Source organism: Tachyglossus aculeatus, chromosome 2 (genome assembly GCF_015852505.1).
Source record: "Tachyglossus aculeatus isolate mTacAcu1 chromosome 2, mTacAcu1.pri, whole genome shotgun sequence".
Classification (NCBI taxonomy): domain Eukaryota; kingdom Metazoa; phylum Chordata; class Mammalia; order Monotremata; family Tachyglossidae; genus Tachyglossus; species Tachyglossus aculeatus.
Genome location: NC_052067.1, coordinates 163,540,082 through 163,563,158, shown reverse-complemented (window position 1 = coordinate 163,563,158; position 23,077 = coordinate 163,540,082). Strand labels below are relative to the sequence as shown.

General features: G+C 47.8%; 1 protein-coding gene across 2 annotated transcripts in view; it reads right to left on the bottom strand.

Moving 5' to 3' along the window:
- Positions 1-12,214: 12,214 nt before the first annotated feature.
- The window catches only part of SRGAP1 (SLIT-ROBO Rho GTPase activating protein 1), a 333,891-nt gene continuing 323,028 nt past the window's right edge, over positions 12,215-23,077 (bottom strand). For both annotated transcript variants that reach the window (XM_038766001.1, XM_038766002.1), the window contains exons 20-22: positions 19,655-19,789; positions 18,399-18,732; positions 12,215-13,007 (exon numbers count right to left, since the gene is read on the bottom strand). In XM_038766001.1, coding sequence (XP_038621929.1) covers positions 12,606-13,007; positions 18,399-18,732; positions 19,655-19,789 — 871 coding nt within the window. In that variant the 3' untranslated portion in view covers positions 12,215-12,605. The remainder of the gene's footprint in view (positions 13,008-18,398; positions 18,733-19,654; positions 19,790-23,077) is intronic.

Here is a 23,077-nt window from a genome sequence, read left to right as displayed (position 1 = left end):
TCTATTGCGCTATTCACTACACCATGCTGCTTCTCATTATAATAATCAATTGTATTTATTGATCATCAACTGTGTGCTGGCCAATATAGTAAGTGCTTGGGAGAGTACAATGTAATAATATAACAGACATATTCCCTGTCCACAGCTAGCTTACAGTCAAGACGGGGAGTAATTAATATAATATATACTATGTTATTATCTATTATAATAATTACATTATGTACATGAATAAATTACAGTTATGCACGGAATTCTTTGGCGCTGGGGGGGGGGATGAATGAAGAGAGCAAGTCAGAGCGATGCAGAAGGAAGTGGGAAAAGAGGAACTGAAGGGGTAAGTCAGGGAAGGCCTCTTCATCATCATCATCAATCGTATTTATTGAGCGCTTACTGTGTGCAGAGCACTGTACTAAGCGCTTGGGAAGTACAAGTTGGCAACATATAGAGACAGTCATCATCATCATCATCATCATCATCAATCGTATTTATTGAGCGCTTACTATGTGCAGAGCACTGTACTAAGCGCTTGGGAAGTACAAATTGGCAACATATAGAGACAGTCCCTACCCAACAGTGGGCTCACAGTCTAAAAGGGGGAGACAGAGAACAAAACCAAACATACTAACAAAATAAAATAAATACAATAGATATGTACAAGTAAAATACATAAATAAATAGAGTAATAAATATGTACAAACATATATACATATATACAGGCCTCTTGGAGGAGATGTGCCTTCCATAAGGCTTTGAAGCAGGAGTGGCTCAGTGGAACGAGCCCGGGCTTTGGAGTCAGAGGTCCTGGGTTCAAATCCCGACTTCGCCAACTGTCAGCTGTGTGACCTTGGGCAAGTCACTTAACTTCTCTGTCCCTCAGTTACCTCATCTGTAAAATGGGGATTAAAACTGTGAGCCCACCGTGGGACAACTTGATTACCTTGTAACCTCCCCAGCGCTTAGAACAGTGCTTTGCACATAGTAAGCTCTTAACAAATACCATTATTATTATTATCATATGAAGAGGGCAGGCATTCCAGGCTGGATAGGTAAGATCAAGGTACAGTTATTTGGTTGGCATTAGAGGAGCGAAGAGTATAAGGTTAGAACAGTGCTTTGCACATAGCAAGCGCTTAATAAATGCCATCATTATTATTATTAAGGTTGGGTTGTAGTAGGAGAGTAGTGAGGTGAAGTAGGAGGGGGCAAGGTGATTGAATACTTTAAAGCTGTTGGTAAGGAGTTTCTGTTTGATACTGAGGTGGATGGGCAACCACTGGAGGATCTTGAGAAGTGGGGAGACACAGACTGAACGTTCTTGTAGAAAAATGATCCGGGCAGCAGAGTGAAGGATGGACAAGAGAGGGGAGAGACAGGAGGCTGGGAGGTCAGCAAAGAGGCTGGTACAGTAATCCAGGCAGGATGGGATAAATCACTGGATTAACATGGTAGCAGTTCAGATGGAGAGGAAAGGGCGGATTTTAGTGATGTTGTGAAGGTTGAACTGATAGAGTTTAGTGATAGATTGAATATGTGGGTTGAAGGAGAACGAGGAGTCAGGGGAAATGCCAAGGTTAAAGGTTGCTGATCACAATAATTGTAATTGCGGTACTGTGCTCCACTAACTGTACTAATCGTCAGGCTAGATGCAAGATAATCAGGTCGGACACTAATCGAAGGCCCATCTCCTCCTAAAGAGGCCTTCCCAGACTAAGCCCCACTTTTTCTCATCTCCCACTCCCTTCTGCGTCGTCCTGACTTGCTCCCTTTGCTCTTCTCCGCTCCCAGCCCTTCAGCACTTATGTCCATATCTGTCATTTTATTTATTTGTATTGTTGTCTGCCTCCCCTACTCTAGCCTCTAAGTTTATTGCGGGCATGGAATGGCACTTTTTTGCCGTGTTGTACTTTTCCAAGTGCTTAGTACAGTGCTCTGCACACGGTTAAGTCCTCAATAAATGCGACTGAATGAATGAGTGAAAGAATGAACTGAGGGCTAGAAAAGTGAAGTGACTTGCTCAAGGTCACAAAGTAGATGAATGGCAGAGTTGAGATTAGAACTCAGGTCCTCCTGGCCTATGGTCTATCCGGTAGGCCACGCTGCTTCTCTAACCATGTTACCGTTCCCATCTACTCTCATCATTCCCCCAGACTGGGGCACAGTTCCATGGAGTGAATCTTGGGCCCGAAATGACCTTGCTCTGAGGGAGTTCTGGGAGATTTGTAGGTAAGTGCTGGTTTGTAGCCAAAGAGTAAGGAGCCAATTTACTAGCCAATGCAAGAAGCCTGGTCCCCTGAAGTAGAACCAGATTAAAGTAGCAGCGTGGCTTAGTGGAAAGAGCAATGGCTTGGGAGTCAGAGGTCGTGGATTCTAATCCCGGCTACTTGTCTGCTGTGTGACTCTGGGTAAGTCATTTAACTTCGCTGTGCCTCATTTTTAAAATGGGGATTAAGACTATGAACCCCACGTGGGACAACTTGATTACCTTGTTTCCACCACAGTGCTTCGAACAGTGGTTGGCACATAGTAAACATTTAACAAATACCATCATCATCATTATTATTATTATCAAAGGCTGCTGGTTAATTGTTATCTTAAAGCAAGAGTGAGTGGCTTTTAGGGTCTGAACCAGGGCCCTGGAGAAGAGTTCATGCCAACTGGCCATTTGGGAACTTTCTAAACTCCCTCTTCATCATCTAGAGACTCCAGTGCACAATACCAAAGAGATTCAGGAAGCATAACCTCCCACCCTCCCACACACAAACACTTCATTACAAAGGCACATTTTTCTTTCTTCCCTAAATGTTATTTTCTTTTGCACAGAATACTGTTTTCAACCCTTCAACCATCTGACCAACTTTATATAAAAGAGTTTCCCTTTCTTTTCAACCAGGGCTAGAGTCATTCTTATTACGCTACACAAAGAGAAAGAACAGAATAAGCTCACCCCTCTAAACTGTAGACTCAGTGAGGGTAGGAAATGTTTTTATCAACTCTGTCATATTGTACTCTCCCAAGCCCTTAGTTCAGGGCTTTACAAACAGTAAGGGTTCAATAATGCGGAAGCAGCATGGCGTACTGGATAGAGCTTGGGCCTTGAATTCAGAAGGACCTGGGTAATAATAATAATAATAATAGTAACAATAATAAAAATAATAATGGCATTTATTAAGTGCTTACTATGTGCAAAGCACTGTTCCAAGCGCTGGGGAGGTTACAAGCTGATCAGGTTGTCCCACGTGGGGCTCACAGTCTTAATCCCCATTTTACAGATGAGGTAACTGAGGCCCAGAGAAGTGAAGTGACTTGCCCAGAGTCACACAGCTGACAATTGGCAGAGCTGGGATTTGAACCCATGACCTATGACTCCAAAGCCTGTGCCCTTTCCATTGAGCCACACAGCTTCATTCATTCATTCAATCATATTTATTGAGCACTTACTGTGTGCAGAGCACTGTACTACGCGCTTGGGAAGTACAAGTCGGCAACATATCGAGATGGTCCCTACCCAAAAATGGGCTCACAGTCTAGAAGGGGGAGACAGACGACAAAACAAAACATGTGGACAGGTGTCAAAATCATCAGAACAAATAGAATTAAAGCAAAATGCACATTATTAACAAAATAAATAGAATAGTAAATATGTACAAGTGAGAGTAATAAATCTGTACAAATATATACAAGTGCTGTGGGGAGGGGAAGGCGGTAGGCCGGGGGGGATGGGAGGAAGAGAGGAAGAAGGGGGCTGTCTGGGAAGGCCTCCTGGAGGAGGTGAGCTTTCAGTAGGGCTTTGAAGGGAGGAAGAGAGCTAGCTTGGCAGATGTGTGGAGGGAGGGCATTCCAGGCCAGGGGAAGGACGTGGGCCGGGGGTCGACGGTTGGACAGGAGAGAACGAGGCCTAGTGAGGAGGTTAGCAATGGCAGGGGGTGCGGGCTGGGCTGGAGAAGGAGAGAAGGGCGGTGAGGTAGGAGGGAGCAAGGTGATGGAGAGCCTTGAAGCCGAGAGTGAGCAGTTTTTGCTTGATTCGTTGGTTGACAGGCAGGCACTGGAGATTTTTGAGGAGGGGAGTGAGATGCCCAGAGCGTTTCTGCACAAAGATGATCCGGGCAGCAGAATGAAGTATAGACTGAAGTGGGGAGAGACAGGAGGATGAGAGGTCAGAGAGGAGGTTGATACAGTAACCCAGTCGGGATAAGATGAGAGATTGAACCAGCAAGGTAGCGGTTTGGATGGAGAGGAATGGGCGGATCTTGGCGATGTTGCGGAGGTGAGACTGGCAGGTTTTGGTGACAGGTTGGATGTGAGGGGTGAATGAGAGAGCAGAGTCGAGGATAATAATAATGACAATAATAATGATGGTATTTATTAAGCACTTACTATGTGCAAAGCACTGTTCTAAGCGCTGGGGAGCTTACAAGGTGATCAGGTTGTCCCATGGGGGGCTCAAAGTCTTAATCCCCATTTTACAGATGAGGTCACTGAGGCCCAGAGAAGTTAAGTGACTTGCCCAAAGTTACACAGCTGACAATTGGCGGAGCCGGGATTTGAACCCATGAACTCTGACTCCAAAGCCCGGGCTCTTTCCACTGAGCCACACTGCTTCCCAAACGTGTTGCTGATGCTTCCCACGCTGCTAACACCAAGCTTGCAGGCTTGTGAGACAGGAAGGATGGTAGTGCCATCTACAGTGACGGGAAAGTCAGGGAGAGGGCAGGCTTTGGGAGGGGAGATAAGGAATTCAGTCTTGGACATATTGACTTTTAGATGGTGGGCAGACATCCAGATGGAGATGTCCTGAAGGCAGGAGGAGATACGAGCCTGGAGGGAGGGAGAGAGAGCAGGGGCGGAGATATAGATTTGGGTGTCATCAGCGTAGAGAAGCTGATGGGAGCGAGTGTGTTCACTAAGGCAGTGAGTGTAGATAGAGAACAGAAGGGGACCAAGAACTGACCCTTGAGGAACCCCTACAGTAAGGGGATGGGACGGGGAGGAGAAGCCCGCAAAGGAGACTGAAAATGAACAGCTGGAGAGATAAGAGGAGGACCAGGAGAGGATGGAGTCTTTGAAGTTTCCCCGACTCCACCACTTGTCTGGTGTGTGACCATGGGCCAGTCACTTTGTTTCTCTGTGCCTCAATTCCCTCATCAATCAATGGTATTTACTGAGTGCTTACTATGTGCAGAGCACTGCACTAAGCACTTGGGAGAGTACAATACAGCAGAATTAACAGACATGTTCCCTGTACATATTGAGTTTACAGTCTAGAGACAAGTTTATAGTCTATAATGGGGATGAAGACTGCGAACCCCATGCAGGACATGGACTAGATACAAGCTACTGCCCCCATGCTTAGAACAGTGCCTGGCACTGATACTAAATGCTGATCTAAATACTGATCAAATACCATAAATAATAAATATCACTGATTGAATTAAAACTCATCAGTTAGCATCTATATATTATAGTGGCTCAGTGCGTGGCTCAGTGGAAAGAGCCCGGGCTTTGGAGTCAGAGGTCATGGGTCCAAATCCCGGCTCTGCCAATTGTCAGCTGTGTGACTTTGGGCAAGTCATTTCACTTCTCTGTGCCTCAGTTACCTCATCTGTAAAATGGGATTAAGACTGCGGGACAACCTGATCACCTTGTAACCTCCCCAGTGCTTAGAACCGTGCTTTGCACATAGTAAGTGCTTAATAAATGCTATTATTATTATTATTATTATTATTATTATTATTACAGGCAGCTCGGTCTCAATGAAGCTCATGAAACTGCAAGGGAAGAGGCTATTCTGTGAACTATTTATCTGTAAATTATTTTAGTGTCTGTTTCCCCTGCTGGATTATAAATTCCCTGTTGAATTCCCTCAGGCACTCTGCACATAGTAGATGCTCAATTAAGATGATTATTTGATTGACTAAAGGCTGTTCTGCTTTATACAAGCGTGAACCCTAAAACAGAACTGGGTTTGGGAAGTAGAGAAGGTCAAGGACTCCTTTTCCTCTGATGGTGAGGGTATTTGGGAAAGGTCTTGTCTGCAGAGACAAAGGAGGCAGCTCTGTGAACGAAGGAAGTCAGAGGGACCTGGGTTCTAATTCCAGCTCTACCCCTTGTCCGCTGTGTGACCCAGGAGAAGTCACTTTACTTCTCGGGACCTCTGTTACCTCATCTGTAAATTGGGGATTAAGACCATGAGCCCCATGTCAGGAAGGGACTGTGTCCAAACTGAATACTTTGAGTCAACCCCAGTGCTTAGAACAGTGCCTGGCACATAGAAAGCTTAGTACAGTGCTCTGGACACAGTAAGCACTCAATAAATACAATTGAATGAATAGTAAGGTCTTAAAAAATACCAAAATTATTATTACCGAGAAGCAAAAGGCTTGAGGTGAAAATGAGATGTAGGAAAGGAAAGCCTCTCCTCAGTCAGGACAACCAAGCTTTCTGGGAAACGTGACAAAGAATATCACAGGGGGATCACATCAAACGGCAACCAGACAAAGGTGGATGGAACGATCTTCTTTATTAGAAAGGTACACTACGAGGAACAAACCTGAATGTATATCGAAGCCTTTAACGGTACATGCCAAAGTGTACAGTACTATACATCAAAGTGCATCGTCACCACAGATTAACAGTACATTTTCTCAGAACGTGAAATTCTCCACCTTTAATTCCTTTCTTTGAGAATGGAAGGGAAGGAATGGAAACGGGCGGATGAGAGCCTGGGGGGGACAGCACGGGGGGCACAAGGGGAGAGGGAGGGTGCAGCGGTGGGTGGCCACGGCTTCGGCAGCTGCGATGGGGTGGCTGCGGCCACTAGCCGTGTCATAGCCACGGAGACTGGAGGGACAGGAGATGGGGCAGGGGAATGAGGGAAGGCCCAATCCCCTGAGAGGAGGGCAGGGCAGGACGGCACGCCGGCAAGGAGCCATACAAGAGCTGAGGGGGAAGGCTGCTGTGGCGTGGGCCAAGATGAGGAGAAAAGAGGCGAAGGGGAGGAATTCGGGGGGAAGGGAAGGGAGGAAAGAGGAGGGGAAGGAAGGGGAAGAGAAAGAAAGTGGGGTGAATGAAGGGCAAAGAAAGAAAAAGGGATGGAAGGGGAAGGAAGGGGGAAGAGTGGGGAAGGAAGGGTGGGAAGGGAACGAAGTGGGGGGAAGGTAGGGGAGGAAACAGGAGAGGAAGGAAGGGCAAGGGAAGGGAAGGAAAAGGAAGAGAGGGACAGAAGGGGAAGGGAAAGAAAGGGGTGGGAATGAAGAGCAAAGAAAGAAAAAGGGGAAGGAAGGGGAAGAGTGGGGAAGGGAAGGCAAGTAGGGGAGGGGAAGGGAAGGAAAGGGGGAAGGAAAGGAAAGAGAAGGGAAGTAAGAAGGTTGAAGGGAAAGAAAGAAGGGGGAAGATGGATGGGGACACAGAGGAAAGGGAAAGAAGGGGAAAAATTAAGGGAAGGGAAAGGAAGGGGAAAGGAAAGAAAAGGAAAAGAAGGAGAGAGGAATGGAAATGCAACAGTACAGAGCAAGACTAAAGCTCCTCTAAAATTTTAAAGGCACTTTCACATGTACATACTACAGATGTACATTGACACAATTAGGTAACAGTCAACAAGCAGGAAGCTACCAGTACTGCAATTGATCAAACTGACAGTAAAGGACAATACTGATTTAATTAGGTGTTGCAGGAGTTCCCCTTAAGTACGTCTGTAGTTGTAATCAGTCTTTCCTGTTACATATCCACCTACTACACTTTAAATATCTATAATAACCACCAAAACTACACATTTAACTGGTGCAAAGGCTCTACGGGGGGGGAGGGGGGGCGGGGAGGAGGGAGGGGAGGCATTCACCAATGCCCGGTTTCTAATATTTTCTTTTACTAACAGTTTCTAAGTTAAGCATTATGGAGTCCAGTACAATTAGTTAAACATACAAAATTCCCTATGCAATTTAAAGACACCAGTAATCCATCGCAATCATACCACATCGGCTAGCTAAAAAAACCTCAAAAAACTGACAGGAATACTAGGTTAGAAGTGCATGAAAATGAAAGCTCAAATTCCAGTTGGTTCCACCCATCTCACTACAGGTGTGAATTCACGCAAGCCTCCCTTTGGAACTGGACGGGTAGTCCAAGGAAAGCTGAGAGCTTGGCTCAGGGATCGACCTTTGATCCAGAGGTCGGGGTTATTGGTTCCAGTCACGGTCCAGGGGCAGGGGACTGGACAATGACTGGGAAGTTTACTGTCCCACTTGCAGGATGCAGGCCTCCGGAGACACTTGGACAGAGATGCCTCACAGCTTCCGGGGCAGAAGCATTCAGGAACCCTTTGAACCCTCACAACAGCCCTTCGTTGAGTGAACTTGGCTACGCCACGTGACCTGCAGAGTTTACGGATGATGTGATGAGCCTCACCATAAAGTCTTACTCTAAAATCCTCTTTCTAGGCTAGCTGGCAGCTTGCATCTACCCTGGGTTTACAGACCTTATTAATAGATTCGACAAATGCTTACTTCACCAGCAAACCGCCAAAGTGGGGCGGGTGGGGGTTGAGGGAGATTTTTCCTATTTCTGAGGTGATATTGAGCTCCTAGTCGATTCTCACAATCCTTCCCTCATGCTTCTTAATTAAACTTGAATTCCTTCTAATGAGCAGCACAACTTGAGTCATTCCAAGGGGAAGAATGGCAAAGCTCTACTGGAACGATGTGTAAAGACAAATATAATCCAAAGCCAATTTGCTTTCAGAGATGCTAGTCAGTGGAAACTTTATCCAGGCCACAAGATAAGGTGGCCTAAATCAAAACCCCCTACAGATCATTCTAGGATGAGCCCGGAAGAACCGAGAAATATCCCGAAAGAACATAGTAGCTGGGAAATGATGTGTAAAAGTACTATACGTTGGAGCTGGAACCCAGAAAAAACAATGGATGAAAGAAGCTGAGGCAGCTGAGCTCTGATGTCTGCAAAGAACTACCTTTCTTAAAGAAACAATTCTGGAAAAGCACTCTGACATGCTCGAACAGTGCAAAAAAGGGCAGGTGTCTGCTGGGACTGAGCGTGCTGTGTACATGGAGACGTCTTATCGTTCCAGAATCAGCATCCACTACAATCCTTGACCTGAGACCTTACTTTCCCATTCAATATGCTAGATAACTGGCGAGGGATGGGTCCCTTGAAGATGTGGCCGCTGGATTCCCAGGCGTTTGGTTCACGTTTCCCTTTATTCTCCCTCACGGCCTTCTCTCCGTCCCCTCATCTTTCTCCACTCACAACAGCAGGCAAGTAGAAAGAAAGTCAAGGAGATCCAAGTTGGTCTCTGGGTGGATGGGCAGGCTACAAAGAAACCTTCCTTTGTAGGTCCCCGGGCCTCTGCATAAGAACATGTGCAAAGGAGAATTGAGCCTCTTGCATCCCTCCTGGGCCTTCTCTCTCCCTAGAAGCGGACCCTTTTGCGGAGGAGAGGAGGGGAGGTGAGACGGGCATGATTTCTTTGATTCACTACTTTCCTCTTTAATGATGTTGGGCCGCTCTCCAGATGAAGAATAGCAAAGTCCCTGGAGCGATATGAGAACAGAAATGAAGGGAACAAAATGGAAAGGACATCATGAGCCTTCACTGTGGTCCCCGAGTGTCAGACGGAATTGCCGTCTTCTTCCGCACGGGCAACTGGACCCCTTCTCCCCAACACAGTAGCTACCAATGGGAAGGGGAAAGAAGCAAGAAGGAAATTAAGACCTGGCAGTACATGGGTTGGAGAAACTAGAGCAGAAAATGAGGTCCTGCTTTTGACAGATAAAAAGGGGACGAGAAAAGCAACCTTCCAATGTACGGGGAGCAAGAAAAGGCAGAAAGAAAATGTCTCCTTTTCCAGGAGGAGCTGAGATCAGTTGGAAGCAAAGAGGCTGAGTCACATCCTGCTTTGACCCCTCTGCCTTGATTCAACACATGAAGTGGAAGGGGGGCCGGGAGCCAGGACCCTCGGACTGGAAAGGTAGCAAGTCAAACTTGAGAGCAGAAGGCCTGAACCAAGGAGCAATTGGCTAGCAGAACATTGAGCGGAACACTCTGTCAGTTCGCCAACCGGGATCCTGTAGCTCTGATCAAGGTCAGGGGATGGCTGGGCCCGGGGTCGGAGGAGGAACTGAAGGCCACCAGAGGATAGCGTAAATGGGATCTTTGGAAGGCCAAATGACTCGACTTAGATTAGCATATTCTGGATACATAATCAGGAGGACAAATTCTCTGGAGAAGATACTAATGCTAGGAAAAGTCCAGGGAAAATGTGGAAGATCAGCGCTTAGAACAGTGCTCTGCACATAGTAAGCGCTTAACAAATGCCATCATTATTATTATTATTATCTGACTAGATTGATAGAGACCATAACAACAATAACAGAAGAACAGTTAAAAAATTGTGAAATATGGCAGAGGACGGGATGTTCTGGAGAAAGTATGTTCTGAGAGTCGCTATGAATCAGAAAGGACTTGACGGGACTTAATAGTGATGATAAGGGGTGACTGGAGATGAGGCAACATTCAGGAAAACTTGGAGAACTGGAAAATCCTAGGTGCCATGCCAGACTCAATCTGCCAACACCTCGATGAGGCCTGGAATGGGGGTAGCCACCAGCCTAGAGTCAAGGGTAAAGGATCCATCCCGTCTGACACATCAGAACTCCCCGGTCTCACCTGGAGGGGACGAGAGGCAGCATCTAATCGGATTTGGGCACCACTTTCATTTCCTTCTCTTGGGTCACTCAGGAACAAACTGGGTACTGGCTAGAATCATGGGGGAGGGTTCTGTGAATGGATGCTCAGCTTGGGAACCAAAGGGTGGCTTCCTGAGGTCAGCGCTGAGCAACAATTTCGCCGCCGACCTGGATACTGAAGGAGAGTTTAAAGCTAACTCAGGAGGCAGAGCGGGCTGGGAAACAGGGAATGGGGAGTAGAGGGAGGAGGGGAGGCAACGCCTGGGAAAACACCACCAGAATCCAGATGGTCAGGAGCCCACCGAACTGGGTTCCGTAAGGATAATTACAGGGCAGTAGCCCTGGAAGGAAAAACAAATGGCCCAAACGCCAGATGGAAAGGGTTTGGTTTTGAGCACGAATGACAGAAAATGATCCAGGGGTCAGAGTGGACGGAAAGATGACTGCGCGTCAGCAATTTAGCCCAGGAGTTTACAGACGGCAAACTCTTTATGGGGTTGTGCAGAAGGCGGTGTGAAGGAGCTGCGAGGCTCTCCCTTCACTATGCCGACAACTGCTTCTGCCCCTCCAGAGTCCAGGGTTCAAGTTATGTGCCTCACGCACACTAAGCACTCAATAAATAAAACTGAACAAACGAATGAGCTCCTCAACAGAAGACAGTGGGGAGGCTCAGATGAGGAGCATAAAGGGTTGGGAAGTAAGACTGAGGAAGAAAGCTGTGAGGGGCTGGGGTTATTCAGCCAGAGGCGGGGGAGGAAAGAGAAGACAGAGGTGGAATTTAGTGACCAGCGGCAAGTCTATCGACTTCCCCAGGGGGGCTGGCCTTACCTCCCCAGTGGTGAAGGGAATGGATTCGAACTGCCACATGAGGGATTGGGGTTAGAAGGAAGGTTGGCACTGTAGGGCAGTGGAATAATAATTAGCAAGAGGGGGATGGAATCCCTTGAGCCTTTTAAATCGAGGTTGGGTGTTTCCTTTCTGGAATGGTTTGAGTGGAGGGGGGAGGGATGGATGGATGGATGAGATGATGGATGTCCCTGTAGACTGTAAGCTCCTCTTGTAGACTGTAAGATCCTTGAGGGAACGTGTCTACCGACTCTCTTATATTTACTTTCCCAAGCGCTCAGTACAGTGCTCTGCACACCGTAAGCGCTCAATAAATACCATTGATCGACCGACGGATATCCTCCCAGCCCTGAGGTCTGATGAATCTCGGTCTTCTCTGTCCACAGGTTCCTCTTAGCCAATGGAAGTAGAATCTTCCTTCATCCACTTCAGCAACAAGCCTTGGTCTTGGCCCTTGGGAGGGGCTGGTGTAATTGGTGGGGTCCTCTGAATTAAGGCAGGGGGTCAGCGCTGGGTCTGAGTAGGGAGGAGGATTTGCTCTCCATCGCCGATCCCCACATCAAACCTCTGATACCCGTCCATCACAGGCCCAGCCGAGGCCAGAAGAACCTCGCCCGCCCAGGTCAGATGCACCAGACTCCTTCCCCTGGACTCCCCAAACTTCCTGGGGTCCGTTCCGCTACGACTGTGAAGTACTGTACAATGGGGGGAAGCCATTTTGTGATCTGTTTTGCTTTTATTACAAATGGTGCAGCATCGAGTCTTCAAGTAAGTCTACGCTTTTTCTATCGCCTTCCAAACGACACGTCGGAATGTCCGGTATTTTTTTTTCCTTTTTGAAAAACGAACCAAAAAATACAAAATACAAATGCCCACGTTAACGTAGCTAGTCTCAGACATTACATTCAAGAACATAGAAAAGCCAAAGTATCTCCAGTTCTAGACAGAAACTACTGGCCGCTGGGAGATCTCTGAGCCGCCCCTGGCTCCGTTCCTTCCTCGACTCCGCGGCCCCCTCCTCCTCCTCCTCCTCCTGCTTCTCCTCCGGGGCCGGGCCGGGGCCTACATTGTGCAAGACTTGTCTGTGGGGCCCTGAGGTGGAGGTGCGGGTCCCAGGGTGGGGTTCGTTTTTGGAAGAACGATGGGTTTGGGCCTAAGTGCCGGGGGCTTGAGGTGTACCCCCATCCTGGGCGCCACAGTGGGCTTGAACGTACTCATGGCGTCGCCTGAAGAGCTGGCGCTCCGGCGGATCTGGGGGTCACCGACCCGGGGTCCCCCACCACCGCTGCCGCCGCCGCCACCATGGAGGGGGATCAGGGCCTCGGGCGGGGGCACAGCGGGTCCCGGGCTGTTCTTCACTTGCTCCAAGGTGTCCAACACCACATCCGGGGCATGCTTAGCCGAACTCTGCCTCTCCAGCTCGCGCAGTTCGTTCAGAGCCGTGTTCATCGTCTCCTCAATATCCTGTCCGGGGGCAACGGGACAAAAGAGTCAGGGCTTCTGCGGCCATCCTGGATGACCAGGGGCTCCCCCCTGCCACTTTTTCCAGCTGGGGACACCTCCATTTCTGTCAGGGCCGTGCTGACCCGCTGCTGGGAATCAATCAATCAATCAATTGTATTTATTAAGTGCTTACTGTGTGCAGAGCACTGTACTGGGAAGCCATCCCAGGAAGCATCCCAGGAAGCAGCATGGCTTAGTAGAAAGAGTGGAAAGAGCCCTGGCTTAGGAGTCAGAGGATGTGGGTTCTAATCCCGGCCCTGCCACGTGTCTGCTGTGTGACCTTGGGCAAGTTACTTAACTTCTCTGTGCCTCAGTTACCTCATCTGTAAAATGGGGATGGGGACTGTGAGCCCCATGTGGGACAGTCTGATTACCTTGTATCTTGCCCCAGTGCTTGGCACATAGTAAGCACTTAACAAATACCTTAATTATTATTATTATTATTTTGCTATTATTATTATCCTGCTCTATTTATTTACTATGTGCAGAGCACTGTACTAAGCGCTTCAGAGAGGACAATACAACAATAATAACAATACATGTCTGCTCCGTGACCATGGGCAAGTCACAGTGTGGCTCTGTGGAAAGAGCACGGGCTTTGGAGTCAGAGGTCATGGGTTCAAATCCCAGCTTTGCCAATTGTCAGCTGTGTGAATTTGGGCAAGTCACTTCACTTCTCTGTGCCTCAGTTACCTCATCTGTAAAATGGGGATTAAGACTGTGAGCCCCGTGTGGGACAACCTGATCACCTTGTAACCTCCCCAGTGCTTAGAACAGTGCTTTGCACATAGTAAGTGCTTAATAAATGCCATCATTATTATCAGTGGTTAGAACAGTGCTTTGCATATAGTAAGTGCTTAACAAATGCCATCATTATTATTATTATTACCCCATCCATATAAGGGGGGTTAAATCCTACTCCCTCCTACTTACAGCCCCATATAAATAATAATAATAACAATAATTATGGTATTTGGTAAGCGCTTACTATGTGTGAGACACTGCACTAAGTACAGGGGTAGATACAAGCAAATTGGGTTGGACACAGTCCCTGTCCCACTTGGAGCTCACAGTCTCAAGGGACAGGGACTGTGTCTGGCCTGATTATCCTGAATCTATCCCAGCACTTGGTACAGTGTTTGGCACATAGTAACAAAGTATTTGCTTAACGAATACTATAATTATTATTAATTGCTATTCAGGACTGAGAAACTTCCATGAAGGAACTGATTCCAGTGGTAGTGGGCAGGGAATATGTCAGCCAAGTCTGTCACATTGCACTCTCCCAAGAGCTTAGGATGGTGCTCTGCACAGGGGACGCGCTCAATAAATACGATTGATTGATTGATTGATTGGCCAACGGGCAGATTGACTGAAACTGGGCCAATTGTCCCAGGCAAGGAGAAGATCAACGGCCTCCCATTTCCCTGACTTGAAGGCACATCAAGTGAAAGTGGATCGATGGCCTCTAGGCCCCCAGACTAGACCCCAGACCAGCTGAATAATAGTAATAATAATTATGATATTTGCAAAGTGCTTACTATGTGCCAGGCACTGTACTAAGTGCTGGGGTAGATACAAGCAAATCCAGTTGGACACAGTCCCTGTCTGCCCACATGGGGCTCACAATCTCAATCCCCATTTTACAGATGAGGTCACTGAGGCTCAGGAAAGTGAAGTGACTTGCCCAAGGTCATTCAGCACACAAGTGGCAAAGCCGGGATTAGAACCCATGTCCTACTGATTCCAAGGCCTGCTCTAGCCACTATGCCATGCTGCTTCTAGAAACAAGGTCAACGGTCCCCATACCCTTGGCCCTAAGACAGACTAACTGAAACAGGACCAACAGCCCCCATGCCCTTGACCTGAGGGCATTAATTAATTAATTAATTGATTCATCCATCCATCTATTCACTTGTATTTACTGAGCATTTAGTGTGTGCAGAGCACTATGCTAACTGCTTGGGAGAGTACAATACAGCAATAAACAAATTCACTGGTCACAATGAGCTTATAGTCCAGAGAAGGGGGAGACAGACATTAATAGAAATAAATAAAATACAGAAATAAATGCTGTGGGGCTGGAAGGAGAGGGAAGAGCGAAGGGAGTAAATCAGGGTGACGAAGAAGGGAGTGGGAGAAGAAAAAAGTGGGGGTTAGTTAGGAAAGACCTCCTGGAGGAGATGGGCCTTCAATAAGGCTTTGAAGCGGGGGAGAGAGTCATTGCCTTGGAGGATTTGAGGAGGGAGGGCATTCTAGGCCAGAGGCAGGATGTGGGCCAGGGGTAGGCGGCCAGATAGGCGAGATGGAGGCACAGAGAGAAGGTTAGCATGAGAGGAGTGAAGAGTGCGGGCTGGGTTGTAGTAGAGTAGGTGATGGACTGCTTTAAAGCCAATAGTGAGGAGTTTTTGTTTGATGGGGATGTGGATGGACAACCACTGGAGTTTTCTGAGGAGCGGGGTGACATGTCCTGAGCGGTGTTGTAGAAAAATGATCTGGGAAGCAGAGTGAAGTATGGACTCCTCACTACTGGCTTCAAAGCTCTCCATCCCCTCGCTCCCTCCTACCTCACCTCCCTTCTCTCCTTCTCCAGCCTAGCCCGCACCCTCCGCTCCTCTGGTGCTGCTAACCTCCTCACAGGGCCTCATTCTCACCTGTCCCGCCGTCGACCCTTGGCCCACGTCCTACCTCTGGTCTGGAATGCCCTCCCTCCTCACATCCGTCAAACTAGCTCTCTTCCTCAATCAATCAATCAATCAATTGCATTTATTGAGCGCTTACTGTGTGCAGAGCACTGTACTAAGTGCTTGGGAAGTACAAGTTGGCAACATATAGAGACAGTCCCTACCCAACAGTGGGCTCACAGTCTAGAAGGGGGAGACAGAGAACAAAACCAAACATATTAACAAAATAAAATAAATAGAATAGATATGTACAAGTAAAATAAATAGAGTAATAAATGTACAAACATATATACATATATACAGGTGCTGTGGGGAAGGGAAGGAGGTAAGACGGGGGGATGGGGGGGAGGGGGAGAGGAAGGAGGGGGCTTCTCCCCTTCCCTCTTCCTCCCTTCAAAGCCCTGCTGAGAGCTCACCTCCTCCAGGAGGACTTCCCAGACTGAGTCCCCCCTTAACCTTAGCCCAGCCCGCACTCTCCGCTCCTCTGCCGCTAATCTCCTCACCGAGCCTCGTTCTCGCCTGTCCCGCCGTCGACTCCTGGCCCACGTCATCCCCCGGGCCTGGAGTGCCCTCCCTCCGCCCATCCGCCAAGCTAGCTCTCTTCCTCCCTTCAAGGCCCTACTGAGAGCTCACCTCCTCCAGGAGGCCTTCCCAGACTGAGCCCATTCCTTCCTCTCCCCCTCGTCCCCTTCTCCATCCCCCACATCTTACCTCCTTCCCTTCTCCACAGCACCTGTATATATGTATATATGTTTGTACATATTTATTACTCTATTTATTTATTTATTTATCTTACTTGTACATATCTATTCTATTTATTTTATTTTGTTAGTATGTTTGGTTTTGTTCTCTGTCTCCCCCTTCTAGACTGTGAGCTCACTGTTGGGCAGGGACTGTCTCTATATGTTGCCAACTTGTACTTCCCAAGCACTTAGTACAGTGCTCTGCACACAGTAAGCGCTCAATAAATACGATTGATTGATTGATTATCCTCTGCTCCCCCCCATCCCCCCCACTCCCTCCCTCTGCCCTGCCCCCTTCCCCTCCCCACAGCACTTGTGCATATTTGTACATATTATTACTCTATTTTATTAATGATGTGTATATATCTATAATTCTATTTATTTTGATGGTATTGACACCTGTCTGCTTGTTTTGTTTGTTGTCTGTCTCCTCCTTCTAGACTGTGAGCCCGCTGTTGGGTAGGGACCATCTCTATATGTTGCCGAATTGTACTCTCCAAGTGCTTACTACAGTGCTCTGCACATGGAAAGCACTCAATAAATATGATTGAGTGAATGAATGAATTGAATGATGACTGGAGCGGGGAGAGGCAAGAGGCTGGGAGACCAGCAAGGAGGCTAATACAGTAATCCAGGTGGGATAGGATGAGTGAGTAAGCCGACCAATGGCCCCCATGCCCCCGACCTGAGCGCAGACCAAGTAATAATAATAATAATAATAATAAAGAATAATAATTGTGGTTATTGTTAAGTGCTTACTATGTGACAAGCACTGTACTAAGCACCTGTGTGGATACAAATCTGTCTACTTGTTTTGTTTTGTTGTCTGTCTCCCCCGCTGTTGGGTAGCGACTGTCTCTATATGTTGCCAATTTGTACTTCCCAATCAATCAATCAATCAATCGTATTTATTGAGCGCTTACTATGTGCAGAGCACTGTACTAAGCGCTTGGGAAGTACAAATTGGCATCACATAGAGACAGTCCCTACCCAACAGTGGGCTCACAGTCTAAAAGGGGGAGACAGAGAACAGAACCAAACATACCAACAAAATAAAATAAGTAGGATAGAAATGTACAAGTAAAATAAATAAATAGAGTAATAAATATGTACAACCATATATACATATATACAGGTGCTGTGGGGAAGGGAAGGAGGTAAGACGGGGGGATGGAGAGGGGGACGAGGGGGCCATTGTGGGGGCCCAGTGGGGGCCCAAGCACTTAGTACAGTGCTCTGCCCACAGTAAGCGCTCAATAAACAGGACTGAATGAATGAACAAACAAATAGGACAGGACACAGTCCCTGTCCAGCATCAGGCTCCCAGTCTTCACCCCCATTTTCCAGATGAGGTAACGGAGGCCCAGAGAAGTGAAGTGACTTGCCCAAGGCCACACAGCAGACAAGTGGAGGAGCCGGATTAGCAGCGTGGCTCAATAGAAAGAGCCCGGGCTTTGGAGTTAGAGGCTATGGGTTCAAATCCCAGTTCCACCAACTGTCAGCTGTGTGACTTTGGGCAAGTCACTTAACTTCTCTGGGCCTCAGTTACCTCATCTGTAAAATGGGGATTAAAACTGTGAGCCCCGGTGGGACAACCTGATCACCTTGCAACCTCCCCAGCGCTTAGAACAGTGCTTTGCACATAGTAAGTGCTTAAGAAATACCATCATCATCATTATTATTATTATTATGACCTTCTGATTCCCAGGTCCAGGCTCTAGCCATTATGACACATGGCTTCCCCAAGTGAAACCCAACCAATGGCCCCCATGTCCCCAGACCAGGGACAGACCTGCTGAAACGAGGCCAACAGCCGCCATGCCCCCGACCTGAGGGCGGACAGGACCACTGTCCTCCATGCCTCCGGCCCGGAGAACAGGCCCACCCTTCTTCCCCCACCCCACGCAAGGCACCCAGGGCCTCACCTGAGCAATGGTCTCGGGGTCCAGCGGCTTGTGGTCGTTGAAGCCCGGGTACTGGCCGGAGGAGGTGGACCTTCGTATGGGCGGGCTGTCGATCTTCTTCAGGGAGTCATGGCGACTGATGTTGGTGAGGCTGCTGCCGTGGGCCGGCCTCCGCCTCCTCTCGGGGCTGTCGCTGTTGAGGCTGCGGTTCTGCAGCAGCGCTCGGGGGCTGCAGTGCCCGGCCAGGTCGGCCGATGAGTTGGACAGGGAGTGCGGCGGGTGGATGGGGCAGTGGCCGTCGCTGGGCCGGCCAGGACGCCTTGCGGTAGGGGGTGGCTCGCCCCGTTTTCTTTGTCTAGACCAACGGGGAGGATGGCATTTAATAATAATAATAATAATAATAATAATGATGGCATTTGTTAAGCACTTACTAGGTGCAGAGCACTGTTCTAAGCACTGGGGAGGTTACAAGGTGATCAGGTTGTCCCACGGGGGGCTCACAGTCTTAATCCCCATTTTACAGATGAGGGAACTGAGGCCCAGGGAAGTGAAGTGACTTGCTCAAAGTCGCCCAGCTGACAAGTGGCGGAGCCGGGATTAGAACCCATGACCTCTGACTCCCAAGCCCGGGCTCTTTCCACTGGGCCATGCTGCTGCTCACGTTTAATGATAATCATCATCCCCATCGTATTTATTGGGCGCTTACTCTGTGCAAAGTACTGTACTAAGCACAGTGTTTAGTAATAATAAAGGTATTTGTTAAACGTTTATTAAGTGCTCTAAGCGCTGGGGTAGACACAATCTAATCCAGGTCAGACACAGTCCCTGTCTCTTGTGGAGCTCACAGTCTTAATCCCCATTTTACAGTTGAGGTAACTGAGCCCCAGAGAAGTGAACTGACATGCCCAAGGTCACACAGCAGATGCGTGAAAGAACTGGCATTAGAACCCAGGTCCTTCTGAGTCCCAGGCCTGTGCTCTATCCACTAGGCCACGGAAAAGAGGAGGGAAAACAGATATGTAATCCCCATTTAACAGATGAGGAAACTGAGGCTCAGGGAAGTTAAGTGACTTGCCCGAGGTCATATAGCAGGATTAGAACCCAGGTCTTTCTGATTTCCAGCCTCGTGTTCCTTCCACGGGCCACATCACTCCTCATATAATAGAGCAGAGCAGATAGCCAAGGTCACTGTGGGGGTGCCAGGACGGGCTGGCTGCTCCTGACTCCTTCCCTGTTTAGGGGGGGCGGCCTGCAGGTGAGGGAGGGGCACACTTTACCTGGCTAAATACACGTCGGGGTGGCGCTCAGTCGGAGAGTTCATGTCCTTGGACGAAGACTTGTCATCTGCGATCGGTCCGCTGCTGGCTTCGCTGTCCGCTTTCTGACTCAGTGTGTCAGAGAAGGTGTCGTCCCTGGAAAGAAAGGGAACACGGCAAGATAGAGGGGCTTTTTTATTTAAGCAACAAGAGTGGGAGATCCCAAGAGCGAAGAAAAAGATGCAAAGCCTCTGTCTTATTCCTCCTTCTGCTACATTTTCCACTCATGCCTCAAAAAAGGCCCAGCCCGGACTTCCTTTCAAGATGCTAGAATCAACACCAAAGCATCAACCCTGGGTGGGTACTGCTGTAGATGAGGGCAGGGATCGTAAGTGCTTTGTACAGTGCTCGGCACACAAGCGCTCAGTAAATACCATTGATGGATTGATTGGTTTGGGATCCGGGGCGACCTGTTCTCCTGGAGGGCCTCCTTTTGGGGCCTTTGGTACCTTCAGAAAAGCTCTCCCATAATCCCCTCCTCTACCTCCAAAGCCAAGTTGGGAACGGCTTCTGGGTCCTACTCTAAGGAACGGACCTCTTCTAGATTTATTTTTTAATGGTATTTATTAAGCGCTTACTATGTGCCAAGCACTGCACTGAACACTGGGGTACAAGATTAGACTGTGAGCCCACTATTGGGTAGGGACTGTCTCTATATGTTGCCAACTTGTACTTCCCAAGCGCTTAGTACAGTGCTCTGCACACAGTAAGTGCTCAATAAATATGATCGATGATGAAGATAAGCAGGTTGGACACAGTCTCTTTCCCACATGGGGTAGCCAGTCTAAGTAGGAGGGAGTAGGACTTAATCCCCAGTTTACAGATGAAGAAACTGAGGCAAAGAGAAGTTAAGTGATTTGGCCACGGTCAGTCAGCAGACAAAGTGGCCAATCTGGGATTAGAACCCAGGTCACCTGACTCTCAGGCCCATGTTCTTTCCACTAATAATAATAATGTCATTTATTAAGCGCTTGTTTATAAAATAAAGCACTGTTCTAAGCACTGGGGAGGTTACAAGGTGATCAGGTTGTCTCACGGGGGGCTCACAGTCTCAATCCCCATTTTACAGCTGAGGGAACTGAGGCCCACAGAAGTGAAGTGACTTGCCCAAAGTCACACAGCTGACAATTGGAGGAGCAGGGTTTTGAACCCATGACCTCTGACTCCAAGGCCCGGGCTCTTTCCACTGAGCCACGCTGCTTCTTTCCGAGTCTGACAGGAGATGGGGAGAAACAGCCCTAAGATATAGCAGGGCTTCCCAACTGGTGGTCTACCGGCCCCCTGGGGGTCTTCAGCCACTGTGACCATGGGGAGCCCAGTGTGGGGTGGGGAGTCAAAGGATGTGGGTTCTAATGTTGCCAACTTGTACTTCCCAAGCGCTTAGCACAGTGCTCTGCACACAGTAAGTGCTCAAATAAATACGACTGAATGAATGAATGCCTGTGTCTGACCTGATTATCTCATATCTACCCTAGCGCTCAGCACAGTACTCGGCACACACAGTGAGCACTTAACAATAATAAGCAGTGTGGTTAGTGGATGGAGCCCAGGGCTAGGGAGTCAGAAGGATTTGGTTTCTAATTCCCTTTCCTCCACTTGCCTGCTATGTGATTTGGGGCAAGACGCTTCTCTGTGCCCCAGTTGTCTCATCTGTAAAATGGGGATTAAGACTGTGAGCCCCATGTGGGGCAGGGACTGTGTCCTACCTGATAGGCTCGTATCTACCCCAGTGCTTAGAACAGTGCCTGGCACATAGTAAGTGTTGAACAAATACTATTAAAATTAATGATAATAATAATAATAATAATAATAATAATAATGGTATTTGTTCATTCATTCATTCAATCATATTTATTGAGCGCTTACTGAGTGCAGAGCTTCTAGACTGTGAGCTTCTAGACTGTGAGCTCACTGTTGGGTAGGGACTGTTTCTATATGTTGCCAACTTGTACTTCCCAAGCGCTTAGTACAGTGCTCTGCACACAGAAAGCACTCAATAAATACAATTGATTGATTGCAGAGCACTGTACTAAGCACTTGGGAAGTACAAGTTGGCAAGATATATATATATATATATATATATATATATATATATATATATATATATATATATAAGCGCTTAATACAGTGCTCTGCACACAGTAAGCGCTCAATAAATACGATTGAATGAATGAACATATGGAGACCCAACAGTGGGCTCACAGTCTAGAAGAATAATAATTTTGGTATTTGTTAAGCACTTACTATGTGCTGAGCACTGTTCTAAGCACAGGGGTAGATACGAGGCAATCAGGTTGTCCCACGTGGGACTCACAGTCTCAATCCTCATTTTACAGATGAGGTAATTGAGGCACAGAGAAGTTAAAAGGCTTGCCCAGGGTCACCCAGCAGACAAGCAGCAGAGCCGGCATTAGAACCCACATCCTTTGACTCCCAAGCCCAGGCTCTTTCCACTAAGCCTTGCTGCTTCTCTGATTATATAATAATAACTATTATTATCTGTCGCAGCCAGACCGTTTCACCTCTGGAAGGTCCTTCATGCTTGTTTTCTTTCCCAAGACCCCACCCACGCATACACACCTCACTACAGAGTGTGTATATATCTAAAATTCTATTTATTTTGATGGTATTGATTCCTGTCCACCTGTTTTGTTTTGTTGTCTGTCTCCCCCCTTCTAGACTATGAGCCTGTTGTTGGGTAGGGGTTGTCCCTGTTGCCCAGTTGTACTTTTCAAGCACTTAGTATGGCGCTCTGCACACAGCAAGCACTCAGTAAATTGCACTTCCCAAGCACTTAGTACAGTGCTCTGCACACAGTAAGCGCTCAATAAATACGATTGATGATGATGAATAAATACGATGGAATGAATGAATACAGAGGACAAGAACAAAGCGGGGGTAGACATTTCAGAGGCTGGTTTAGTCAGCTGTTGGCTGAGAGTGAGGGGCAAATGTGACACTCTCTCCATCTTAAAAAAGGTGTCTGGGCCTCATTGAATGATCCCAGCCTGAAGAGGTGGGGGGTGGGGGCAAGCTGGGCCACCAACCGCAGATTCATCAATTCATTCAATCGTATTTATTGAGCGCTTACTGTGTGCAGAGCACTGTACTAAGCGCTTTGGAAGGCCAAGTTGGCAACATATAGAGATGGTCCCTACCCAACAACGGGCTCACAGTCTAGAAGGGGGAGACAGACAACAAAACCAAACATGTTGACAGGTGTCAAAATCATCAGAACAAATAGAATAAAAGCTAAATGCACATCATTAACGGAATAAATAGAATAGTAAATATGTACAAGTAAAATAAATACAGTAATAAATCTGTACAAACATATATACAGGTGCTGTGGGGAGGGGAAGGAGGTAGGGAAGGGGGGATGGG